Source organism: Oncorhynchus gorbuscha, linkage group LG06 (genome assembly GCF_021184085.1).
Source record: "Oncorhynchus gorbuscha isolate QuinsamMale2020 ecotype Even-year linkage group LG06, OgorEven_v1.0, whole genome shotgun sequence".
Classification (NCBI taxonomy): domain Eukaryota; kingdom Metazoa; phylum Chordata; class Actinopteri; order Salmoniformes; family Salmonidae; genus Oncorhynchus; species Oncorhynchus gorbuscha.
This window is the reverse complement of record NC_060178.1, coordinates 38,074,681-38,087,845: the sequence shown is the minus strand read 5'-3', so window position 1 is coordinate 38,087,845 and position 13,165 is coordinate 38,074,681. Positions and strand designations below refer to the sequence as shown.

At 42.3% G+C, this 13,165-nt stretch overlaps 2 protein-coding genes across 18 annotated transcripts in view; both read right to left on the bottom strand.

Moving 5' to 3' along the window:
- LOC124037910 (lysine-specific demethylase 4A-like) overlaps positions 1-1,971 on the bottom strand; it is a 53,475-nt gene extending 51,504 nt beyond the window's left edge. For 2 of the 3 annotated variants that reach the window (XM_046353156.1, XM_046353154.1), the window contains exon 1: positions 1,832-1,971. The gene's annotated coding sequence lies outside the window, so the exon portion shown is untranslated. Of the gene's footprint in view, positions 1-1,252; positions 1,394-1,831 lie in introns of those variants that run through there. The other variant, XM_046353155.1, reaches the window with a different exon arrangement.
- Positions 1,972-5,400: 3,429 nt separating this feature from the next.
- The window catches only part of LOC124037908 (receptor-type tyrosine-protein phosphatase F-like), a 448,750-nt gene continuing 440,985 nt past the window's right edge, over positions 5,401-13,165 (bottom strand). For all 15 annotated transcript variants that reach the window (XM_046353139.1, XM_046353145.1, XM_046353141.1 and 12 more), the window contains 6 exons: positions 11,311-11,489; positions 8,171-8,297; positions 7,909-8,034; positions 7,373-7,527; positions 6,994-7,129; positions 5,401-6,365 (listed from right to left, as the gene is read on the bottom strand). In XM_046353139.1, coding sequence (XP_046209095.1) covers positions 6,297-6,365; positions 6,994-7,129; positions 7,373-7,527; positions 7,909-8,034; positions 8,171-8,297; positions 11,311-11,489 — 792 coding nt within the window. In that variant the 3' untranslated portion in view covers positions 5,401-6,296. The remainder of the gene's footprint in view (positions 6,366-6,993; positions 7,130-7,372; positions 7,528-7,908; positions 8,035-8,170; positions 8,298-11,310; positions 11,490-13,165) is intronic.

Genomic DNA, 13,165 nt, shown 5'->3' with positions numbered 1-13,165 from the left:
AAGTGTCAGAAGAGGAAAGGGAGAGCGGATGGACGTTGAGCAGCGGACCCTCATCAGTCTGCTGCGCTCTCCCTCAGCTGAGACTGACCATCAGATGCAGGCACCATCAGCCCAGTAAAATAAAGCAAATTATTTAACTGTGCTCACTCCACTGTGCCTCACAAGTAATGCAACAGCAACAGATCATATATCCTACCTTAAATGTTTTAATATAACTAACAATGAATTGGCAGGGCAATTCAAGCAAAGCCAATATGCAGTGATAAAATATTAGGCCTATAGTCAACTGCACAAACCTCTGATACGGTACTGCTTTTAATAGCTTAATGTTGCATAGGATTACTTTTTTTAAAGTAATGTTCCCCAAAAATATAAGCGGTGGATCTCGGCTTGCACTTTGACTAAGAAAGTGATATAGACTAAGAAAGTGATATTGACTAAGAAAAGATTGGTGACCACTGCTTTGCTGCAGCTTCCATTCCTCTCGAGCTTCAGGTGACTCTTCAATTGATATTTTCAAAAAGGATCAGGAACCAGCAGCCAGGTGAAACAAAAAAGTTGCTACAGTGTCCAGATGCATCATTGAACAGAAACAATTAGCCAGCTAAAGTAGCTAGCTAAGCCATAATGACTTTTACCTGCCAGTCCATCTGCACATCTGTGGGTCAAAACCACCAGAAATATGCAATAAAACTCAATGTTATCAAAAAACAAAACAGCTGATTAAAAAAAAAAGGTCAAAATAAACGTATATGTACATATTTACAGGAGCTCTCTGCTTAGTCTAACGTTACTACTATGGCAACTACAGAAGTGTATACTATAATCACACAAAAACACAGTAGAAAAAAATATACATATTGTGGGGCCAGGTAGATAATGTCGTCGAAATTACTTCAGTTCAGAATGCTAACGACACGTTAGCTAGTTAAAGTTAGCTCTTGGCATACTAGCTAGTTAACTAGCTAGATGCCGGTCGTCACTAGTTACCACAGCCAGTCATAAACCCCGCCTATTTCTAAAATGTATCTTCTTAACATTTTATTTTAAACCGAAACTTACCAAACTGCGAACCGTATGCCTGACCTTCAATTAAGACTAAAAAGCAAATGTTTGTTTTAATGAGTTGCGATAGTCATTTTGACTCTGTGGCTGTAGTAACTAGATACTGACAAATGCCTAACGTTAATATCAGCAACAACAACTCAAATTTAAATGAGACAGTTAGCTAAAATTATCTAGCTAACATTACCTCGCAGTAAGCCAGTCTTTTACTAAATTCTGATCTCCTCCGTGAGATGGTAGCTAGCTTCATATGATGCTAACATTGCGTTGTTGTCTTAACTTTTCCTTCCTACAACATAAGAAATCTAGCATGCTAATATTCCTCAAGACAGCTAACGTCAGCGAATTGCGAAGTTCCTGCCCACTTGCAGATTGGTCGAAATCCTGATTAAATTAAATTCCTACATTTGTGATTGGTTGAATGCCAAGTCATTTAACGACGGGCCCAGTGTTGTCACCTAAACTCACAAAAAAAGAGCGTTAGCAAGATGCCTTACAAACCTAGCCAAATGAATAATTGTTCACTTAATAATGTATTTCAGCTATATCAAAGACAAGGTAATAGTAGTTGTGTCATGTCATATTGACAAACATGTTAAAGATAACGCAACAACTGATAACGTCACAACTTTGAGAAGCAAGTAACGTTAGTACGTTACGCTAACGTAGCTTTGACTAAGAGCGAAGACCATTTTCAGCAACATTACTTATCAGTAGTTAGCTACTTAAAAGCAAACACATTTTTTTGTTTAAAATATTAACTTACGCTTGACGACCAAGTAATGAGTGATTGCTACGTCAAAATCTCCAAAAGCAGAAGATTATTTGTTTACAATTCACCATGGGTAGGAAAGATTGTCCTCCATGAAGTTACCCAGTGTCGCACGCATGCTCAGTGCGTGTTTGTGCACAATGCTTAATGAGGGCGTATCCAACGCTCAACCGGGACAAATCAAAATGCACTATTTTGCTATGACTCCGCCTTGTTAAATTACTCATGCCCTGCAAATCGTAGCCTATTAATATTGTATAAATCGTTAAAAAGTTGGATGATGTAAAGAAAAAGATTAAGTCTAGGACATCTAATTTCTCTGTACAAATACCAAATCCTAAAACTGTAGTCTTTCCGTGATCTGTTTTTTCCACAATTGAAAATATTATTTAGCAACTGAATCTGGTTAATGAGTGCCAAATAATTAATCATGTAAATGGTATTGTCTTTATGTTCAACACAGTGAGTATTCCTCTTTGGAACCTGGAGTTTACCCAACATGTCACCTAACATTGTTCACCTAATACCTTTGTAAAAATATTTTTTGTTGTTGAAATTGCACTGTTGGTTAGAGCCTGTAAGTAAGCATTTCACTGTAAGGTCTACTACACCTGTTGTATTTGGCGCACGTGACAAATCTACTTTGATTTGACATGTTGAACTGTTACTGTAGATCTGAACAATTCCCAACATCCTCCTAGTCACAATGCTGGTACCTACTTACTACTGTAAACCAAAATTCATTGTTTCTATCATTGTGTGACCATAATATTCCAGGGGTTCTGTCAGGACAGAGTGGCTGTATAGCAGTATCCAGGCAGTCCATGGACACAGCACAGCTAGGCATTGGCTGGAGGGGTATCCACCACAATCTGTTGTACTGGCAAGGGGGTGGATAAAGGGGGAGCAGGTCCATGGACGGATGGGGGGTGGGAAGAGAGGGGAACAGTGTGTGTGTGTGTGTGTGTGTGTGTGTGTGTGTGTGTGTGTGTGTGTGTGTGTGTGTGTGTGTGTGTGTGTGTGTGTGTGTGTGTGTGTGTGTGTGTGTGTGTGTGTGTGTGTGTGTGTGTGTGTGTGTGTGTGTGCGTGTGTGCGTGTGTGTGAGTGTGTGTGTGTGTGTGTGTGTGTGTGAGTTGTGACTGCATGTTTGTGCGCGTGAGTGCAGGGTACAGGCAAATCTCAACACAGGACAGTACATGGAATGTCCACAACATTGACAAAAAAGAGCCATGCAACCACCACATTATAAAAAACCAAATTTTTCAACTTTATTAACATCAAGGTTTTTGCAACATTTTTTTCCTCTCCTTTTTATTAACAAATAGAAAAAAGATTGAACCCCTACGGCACTATTCGAAGACAAAGTGAAATGAATCCTGTTTTGTAGTCCATTCTTCCGGGCCCACTAAATCCAAATTCACCTCATTTTGCAATTCTATAGTACCACTTAAGAAAGAAAAGCTTGACTATAAGGTAGAGATCTTCCACCGTACATTGATGCTGTTTCTTTGTGTTACAGGAGAATTTCCTTCTGTACCACAGTGAGGAGATAATACAGTATAGTACAGCAGTTATACCATGGATGTAAAGTCAGTGACAGTCAGAAGAGACGTTCATCTGGGTTGTTGTCAGTTACTGTATCTGCAGAGCTGGCCAGTCATTGGGAGTTGGACCAGTCATTTGCAGATGGACATAGTTCAGAATCAGAAGGGTAATCAGAAATACATGGATGAATAACTGTCTTTCTGGACACTTCAACACTTCTCATATGATGGTTGTTGTTGGGACTGTACATTAGTCTGTGATGTGGAGCTCTGTATATCTGCTTCTCCAAACTAGGTATAGCTTGTCAGATCAGACCAGAGCCAGGGTCCCAGTTCCTCTGTGACATTCAGGAGTGATGGTTTGGTTCAGTCAACCTCAGGCAATGCTCGACCTACCTGGATGTAAAAGAACAAACAACTTTCCATGTACCGGTGGTTTTCTGTATTTCTTTCGCTGTGTCTAGAGTTTGGACCGGAGCTCTTTGAGCGACAGGCATTGAGAAAATCACAGTAAACAGTTATTGGGTATTTGTACATGGCAGATTTGTCAAAAGTCATCAAGATTAGCCTATTCAGTTTTTTAAACATACAGTGAGTGCATTTGGAAAGTATTCAGACTCAGATAGTAGTCAGATTTTTTCACATTTTGTTATATTACAGCCTTATTCTAAAATTTCTGAACTAAATAAATAAATAATTTAATCAATCTACACGCAATACCCTATAATAACAAAGCGAAAACAGGTTTAGATTTTTTTGCAAATGTATTCTATTTAAAAAACAAACTTATTTACATAAGTATTCAGACCCTTTGAAACAGACTGAGACCAAAATTGAGGTCAGTTGCATCCTGTTTCCATTGATCATCCTTGAGATGTTTCCACAACTTGATTGGAGTCCACATGGATTAAATTCAATTGATTGGACATGATTTGGAAAGGCACAAGCCCATCCATATAAGGCCCCACAGTTGAAAGTGCATGTCAGAGCAAAAACCAAGCCATGAGGTCGAAGGAATTGTCCATAGAGCGCCGAGACAGGATTGTGTTGAGGCACAGATCTAGGGGAGGGTACCAACAAATATCTGCAGCATTGAAGGTCTCCAAGAACACAATGGCCTCCATAATTTGGCAAGTAGCCTAGTGGTTAGAGTGTTGGGCCAGTAACCAAAAGGTTGCTGGATCAAATCCCTGAGCTGACAAGGTAAAAATATGTCCTTCTGCCCCTGAACAAGGCAGTTAGCACACTGGACTCTGAAGACCTTGATGTTGATTATGCCCCCCCGCACCTCTCTTTCACAGAAGGGCCTTGGTCAGGGAGGTGACCAAGAAGCCGATGGTCACCCTTGACAGAGCTCCAGAGTTCCTCTGTGGAGATGGGAGAACATTTCAGACCTTTATGGTAGAGTGGCCAGATGGAAGCTACTCCTCAGTAAAAGGCACTGCTTGTAGTTTGCCAAAAGACACCTAGACTCTCAGACCATGAGAAACAAGATTCTCTGGTCTGATGAAACCAAGATCGAACTCTTTGGCCTGAATACCAAGTGTCACATCTGGAGGAAACCTGGCACCATCCCTACAGTGATGCGTGTTGGCAGCATCATGCTGTGGAGATGTTTTTCAGAGGCAGGGACTGGGAGACTTGTCAGGATCGAGGGAAAGATGAACGGAGCAAAGTACAGAGAGATCCTTGATGAAGACCTCAGATTGGGGCGAAGCTTCACCTTCCAACAGGACAACGACTTTCAGCAAACAGTCAAGACAACGCAGGAGTGGCTTCGGAACAAGTCTCTGAATGTCCTTGAGTCTGCAGAGAAGAATGGGAGAAACTCCCCAAATACAAGTGTGCCAAGCTTGTAGGGTCATACCCAAGAAGACTCGAGGCTGTAATTGCTGCCAAAGGTGCTTCAACAAAATACTTAGTAAAGGGCCTGAATACTTATTTAAATGGTCTGTTTGTTTTTTTATATACATTTGCAAACATTTCTACAAACCTGTTTTTGCTTTGTCATTATGGGGTATAGTGTGTAGAGTGATGGGGCGGGGAAAAAAAACGTTTTTATTCCATTCTAGAATGGTAACGTAACAAAATGTAGAAAAAGTCAAGGGGTCTGAATACTTTCCAAATGCACTGTATATAGGTTTATTTTATAGTAGTCCACTAACTCTGGTGTATGTGTTTGATCTCTTTTTGTGGAGATGGCTAGTCGTTTTGTAAAGGTGTATAAAAGATTGTCCCCCATATACCACTGAATACTACCAGAGAATAGCGAACTTTGGAATATTGTAAAAAATAAAATTATTATTAGCAGCTCTGAGTATGCATACGTCTCCAGTATTAATAATAACTCAGAGCACATTAAAAATTCATGTCCCTTGTGCAAAAAAAGACAAGTAATTAATTTAAAATAAGACACGTTAAGACATACAATAACCAAAGTATAAATGATTAGAAAATAAATTCAAAATAAAAATAATAATAATCACATACTTATAATGGGTAATAATATTGATATTGATGCATAATAAAAGCAGAAAAATAACCGTTGCTATATCAGCAGTAGTAGGAGGCAGAAATAGTGATTTTATGTTGTGTGCATTACGTATAGAGACGTCAGAATGAAGCACACTGAAGCATTTAGATAATTTCTTGAGGAGTAGATTTTAGTAGTGGAGGGTTTTAAAGCAGGTTTATTATGCCAGTCAGTCCAGGAGTACTGCTCCACCTGATTGAAGGTCGCCCAGTCAGACTTGTGCTCTCTCCCTCTCCTCCTCACCCCTCTCCCTTCTTCCTCCCCCCTCTCCCTTCTCCCCTCAGGCAGTTTCTGGACTTTGTCAGCCGGGTGTATATGGCTCAGAAGGGACACACTGGCGGCGCTCCGGAACCCCAGGAGTCCCAGTGCATTCTGAGAGTGATTATGTTGCATAGTGGTCAAAGCTGCCAAGGTACTCCAGAGCTGCCCTGTAGCACAACTGGTACTGGTCCTGGGAGGGAAACAAAGAGGGGCAGAGCAGTGTCGTTCAAGAGAGTGATCTACAATCACAAATAGAGCCACTTTACCCCGACCTACATGGACAAATTACCTCAACTAGCCTGTACCACCGCACATTGACTCGGTACCAGTACCCCTTGTATATAGCCTAGTTATTGTTATTTTATTATGTTACTTTTTATATTAATTTATTTAGTAAATATTTTCTGAACCCTATTTCTTGAACTGCATTGTTGGTTAAGGGCTCGTAAGTAAGCATTTCACGGTAAGGTTACCTGTTGTATTCGGCGCATGTGACAAATAAAATTTGATTTGATTTAATAGTTCTGCATTTGCATAGGAGAGTATTTGTAGCAATATGTTGAAATAACTACACTTTATTAATCTAACCCCACACATCCCAGTTTCCTCCCGATATCTGCCTACCTTCCTCTAACATTATGGCACAGTATCACGACAGGACATCACACAATATAAATCTGATTTGTAAAAAAAACTATTGTTTCAACTGAATCCTTGTTTGCTTAGTCACCTGCCTCTACCCAAGAGTTTCTATATAGTCCTATCCCCTCTCTAACCAGTCTATCCCAACATACTGTAGTGTTGTGACTGCATTGTACCTCTGTCTGCACCATGGCAGGTCTCTGGGTCCTCAGTGTTTTGGCGGTATGGAAGATGTCCACCACCCCCTCGTACCTCATCCTCTCCAGCACGATACTCAGGGTGATGAACACACCAGTCCGCCCAACACCAGCACTGTGGAGGAGCAAAGAGAGTAGATGCGCACACACGCGCACACACACACACACACGCACGCACGCACGCACGCACGCACGCACGCACACACACACACACACACACACACACACACACACACACACACACACACACACACACACACACACACACACACACACACACACACACACACGTATGCATAAGCGCACACACGTATGCATAAACACACACACAATGGTAATTGTCATTGGTGTCCCTTACCTGCAGTGCACAGAGATGGGTCCATCCTGTCCGAACTGTTCCTTGGTTTTATGCACTTGGCCAATGAAGTCGATAAAGCCCTCTCCAGTTTTTGGCACCCCTTGTTCTGGCCAATCAGTGAATTGGAACTGCCGAATGGTCCTGGATTGGCCATCCTTAGAGGTGGTGAGGAATGGATGATGGGCGTAAAGTGAGTATTTTCTTTAAGTCTTATTATTAGACATTATAAAGGCTCATACATGCTTATACCACTACATAAAGCATTATACCCACAGAATTTGAATAATGTTACCAGTATTGTTTTAGTGTTTTCTCAAGCTACTAATGTCTTTGCTGTAACGTGTAGAAACTATTTCTACACACAGAACATCAGAACATAACCACAGTGCAGAGATAATTATATGTGTTCAAACAATTCACTGGGAAAATATGCTTAGCGTACAGCTATGTACAATAATTATCCCTTTGCATAGAGCAGAAAGAGATATATACGTCACTAGGAAGAAGAGGGAGGATGGATGTAGAGATGGACTTACCCTGGCGTCTGTGACCTTGAACTCTCGGAGGATGTACTGGGGCATGTTGTACTCAGCCATGGGGTCCACTACAAAGTACTGGTACCTAGCAGAGCGCTCAGCAGGCCAGTACTGATGGCACTTTTCCTAAGAAACAGAAAACAATGACAGAACTGTCATATCAATCAACAATACCATCCATTAGTGTGTGTGTGTGTCCATGCATGCGTGTGTTTGTGTGTGCTTGTATTAACAGTATATGTACAGTATCTATGCCACTCACCCGTCCCATCTCTCTGAGTTTGGTGAGCATGACGACGATGGTAGAGTTGTGTTCCCACAGCATCCTCCAGAAGTCCTCTGTGGTCTCTGCTAGCGGGCCCTGGGTGGCTATGTAGGCCTTCTGTTGCCTGAGAGACACAAGTTATGTCAGGATACAGGAAAGGCCATGACACAGGGAGTCAGGATAACATCATAACTACAAAGGATATAAGGTACACTTCAATACATCCCCATAGACCTAGAGTATCCACGCTGAGCCCTGTGTGGTCCTACTTTGATCTGAGAGGCCCTTGTGCTGATAATGGGGTCTGGGCTTGGTGTATTTTCATTATGTTATGCTGCTGACAAATTAAATTCCTATTCTCTTCAAGGCAGTGAGAACCGCAGTGTTGCAGCTGGGGTCCAGTTCCACTAGATCAACAGTAGAGGGCAGTGTGAAGCTGTGGAAGTAGTGTCGTTAATGTGATTACGTTTCTGTCAGGAATCCCGACAAACGTGTGAGAGTCAGCCCAAGACGCATACATTCGTATGGCCAGACACACACACACACACACACACACACACACACACACACACACACACACACACACACACACACACACACACACACACACACACACACACACACACACACACACACACACACACACACACACACACACACACACACACACACTGCAGGAAATGAGTGACCATGAGATTACAGCAGCTATATGGTCTGCTCCTCCATGTTATAGGCTACAGAAGGATACAGTATAGCCATACATCATTGCTTATACATCCATACAGAGACAGACAGTGCATTCTATATGAGGCATGAAGTACAGTATAAGGTGCTGGTGGAATTGTGATTTCTATCTAAGGTGCTGCTGGATTGTGAGTTCTATCTATCTAAGGTGCTGCTGGAATTGTGAGTTCTACCTATCTTTGCCCTTACTTTTCTGAGTAACAACTAAGACCAGCCTCAGCACAATGTTCAAAGGGTCTCTAACATCTGATAGTTTTGACTGACACAAGGATATTCAGTTTCTTCAGCTGAATTATTGGATTCTTAGTGTTCTGACATACCAATAGCAATAAAGAAATGAACAGGCATGTATGGAGATCCTTGCTCTGCCAAGACAGTGCTTGGTATGTATGTAATGTCTGGTGTGCACAACATCGTTATGTCAGTGGCATAGCTGACAAGAGACTAGATAGTTTGAATTACCACCTCAGGATCAGAAACTTAACCAGAATGACATCATCATCATTGCGTCATCATCATTATCCTCCCCTTCTTCATTCCCCTAAGTCATTCCGATCCCCTCTGGCACTTTAAAGCTGTGATGCCTGCTTGCCTCCCACGCAATAGAATACTAACACCTACAATCAGTCCCAAATGGCACCCTATTCCCTATATAGTGCTCTACTTTTGATCAAAAGTGCACTATATAGGGAATAGTGTGCCATTTGGGACACAAGCCAACACCTCTCTGTCACTCTTAATTACCGCTACATGAATTAAAGAGGAATTACATCCACCTTCCTTCTCCCCCTCCTCCTCTCTTCTTTCCCTTCTCTCCCTCAGGTGGGGCAGCCCCAGGGACATTATTAGGCACAGAGGAGGTGTATGTGTGTTTGCTTACTTGCTAATGTGTGTGTGTGTGTGTGATGAGAGGTTGAATGAGGAAATCCAAATAGAAAACCCTCAACAAATCCCCCAAAAAGGAGGAAAGCTCCTATTCATTCAGACATTCACTCATTAGTGTGTTGTAGCATTGTGGATTATTGCCAATTACAGTGTTTACACTTCCATGAAGGAGCCTCTCTATGGGACCACTCTGATTAGGTATTAATATATGGGACAATACCTGAACAGAAGCCCCCAAGCACCTCACACACACTTTCAGTCTCAACCATACACACGCGCCCACACAGGAATTGGCAAAAATCACAAAGAACAATTACAAAATACCCTAAAGACCAACATATCAAAATAAATTACAACATACGTTTACAAAGCATTGTATTTCTTTTAAAATACAAAAATACATTAGCAAGTCGACCCGTTAAAAACAACATCACTCTCAGTAATGGTTACAGAGACTTGTTGCTTGCTATGACTGCGATATGTCTTTTTTTATTTACCTTAGATGAATGCACTGCCTGTAAGATTCCCTACATAAGAGTGTCTCCTAGGGGCCCCCTGGTTGCGCATTTTGGTGTTAATTTTTATATCTACATTTACAATTTGGTAATTTAATAGAAACACTTATCACACCATAGTGCCATCAGACGTCTGATACCAATGAACTGCTATATATTTTTAAAAAATGGTATTGAAAAGTATTTTGGTATTTTGAAAATACCAATTACAGCTCTCGAAAGTATCTCGTTACAAAAAACATTGGATTGTAGTTCAGGCAAATAAAATTGTAAATACAAAATACGTATTTCAAATATATTCAACAGAAATACTGCCCATCTCTGTGCACACATTAATGCTCACTTGCACGCACACACCCAGCTGTATATTACGGAATTCTCAAAACCTTCCCATCCATCTCAGTAAGAACAACAGGTGCTTCATTTTACTGTTATTTTTCCAAATATCAACAAATGTCTTTAAAAGAGTGTTTCCCATACAGTAAAGGAATGTGGGAATCAGCAGACAAGAACAGAGTCATCACAATAAGCAATAACTTTATTCCTCTTCCAGGAGTAGTTTGTCACCTGTCACAAACAGACTATTTATTTACCACAGGAGAAATGTGGCAAGCGATGGACAGTACTGCCACCATGACCAATTTGCCTGTCAACTGACACAACAAGGAAGACAGACAGGAAAACACTGGTCTCCATGTCACACCATAATCCACTGCTGTCAGCCGCTGCAGGAAAGGTCCACCTCCTTGCTCATTAGAGGAGCTGTGTCTGCAGGATGGATTCGGTCTTCCCCATTTCTATTTCATCTCCTCTATTTTCACCATCCTCCATCTCACTTATTCTAGTCTTCAGAATATTTCATGTCTCATTTTCACAGTTTGAATCTCCTCTCTTTCTCTGCCCTCCCCCTCCTCTACTCTACCCCCTCTCCTCCTCTCCTCTCTTCTCGTCCCTCCTTCTCTTCTCTCCTCTCCTCATCTCCCTCTCTCTCACCTGTATCCATCGATGAAGCTGGCGTTAATGTAGTCGGAGCCCTCCACACCTCTGATAGGCTGCAGATACACGCGGGTGGACTCGAAAGGCATGATATTCACCAGCCGGTTCTTGAACTTGTTGCAGGGGAGGTTGGCGCTGATGAATCTTGAGGTATGTGCTTTAGAGTTAGACAGTTTCTGGAGAAGGAAGGGAAGAGGAATGGACAGAGTTAAGATACAATCTGGGATGTTTTTGGGAAAAATGGCAGCCCCGCCACTTGTTTTGGTATACTGTTGAGGGATGCATGGATGGATGCAAGGATTAAAAACATGGCTCAGATTAAAGAACTGTGTGCTACTGTAGAGAAACACCAACTCTTACCCTTATAATTACTGGACTGGAGTGCACCCACAGGGTGCAGTCAAATTGCCTCTAACCCGACGACGACTGTTGCCACAGCGTTCCCTGACGCCCACCTTCCTTCCTTCAAAGTTGTAAAGCCAGGGATCCCAGCCAGCCTAGCGCTGCTGTATATGGGCAGGGATTTTGGAGGGTATAGGGGCTAACACTATTATTGAGTCATGCCCCTTTGTTCTCCATCTTCAAATAACTGCCTGCTGACACTGGCAACGCCGAGCTCTCTCTCTCCTTTAAACTCACCCTAAGTGTCGACGCCACAGCCACATACGGAGACGTCAGGGAGTCGAAAACAAATACTCACACAACATTTGAGACGGCTGTTAGGAGAGATGCACAGGCCTACAGTATATCCATGTGAAAGCTATGGAATAGCAATCCAAAACCAAAGCAAACTTTTAAAATGTAAAAGCATTTTCTCCCAAATGAGAGGGGGATAGAGTTTTTATATTTTTGCTGGCTTTGCTGACAGGGTCCTCTTAATGTGATTCTCTGTCAGTAGTTAAAAAGCAAAGTATAAATTTCAGACCTTGCTTGCGGAACAAATTTGCGAGTGGCACTGAGCATCAAAACCTAATTATACTCGCTGCGGATTTACAATCATCCTGCTTGCTGAACAAGTTTGACCCACATCATTTCGGTTATGGTGGTGAGTACCCCAGAAGGAGGCTGGTTAGAGCAGTTTTGTTTTTCCTATGGCAGGAGGCTGTGAGTGGTTGCACCCCAAATGGCACCCTAATCCCTAGATAGCGTACTACTCAGAGCCCTATGGGCCCTGGTCAACAGTAGTGCACTATATAGGGAATAGGGTACCACTTGGGATGCAGAAATGAGTATCTGAGGGGGACCAATACAGTCGTTGGAGCCCAGTGGTATAGGCCCAAGCCCAATCCCAGGATGCATCAGCTCTCCAACCCACTGAGGCTTTATCTACAGGCTGTCAGCCGGTCAGCCTGCCCCAACACTCCTCCCTCTCTAGATCACTCTCTTTCTCTCTGTCTTTCCATCCCCCGAGCCTCTCTCTTCTCTTCCTCCCTTCCTCATTCTCAGTCTCTCATCCCCAGTCCAGAAGATTAGCCTCTGAAACAGAACACCCACCCCCCCTAAGAGTTAGTGTGAGGGTGAGGAAAATTCCTCCTCCTCCTCCTTTTCTTCATTAACATTAACTTCCTGCCCCCACTGCATCGTACACACCGAAACAACAACAACTCCTAACTAAATGCCCCAGTTAGTAAGTGTACCAATTTTGTAGTCATGTCACTTAAACTCTAGCATAACCAGTCAATTCCCAAGTCCCTAGCATTCGAGGCTGATTTTAAGGCTGCACTCCAACAATTTTCAAGTTAAGTTCATAACATGGAACTGAACTGTAATGTACAAGGAGACAGGCTGCTACCACACTGTTTGCATTGTCCTTCCAACTGCTATGGTCGTTGTTTCCATCTGGGACCAGGCT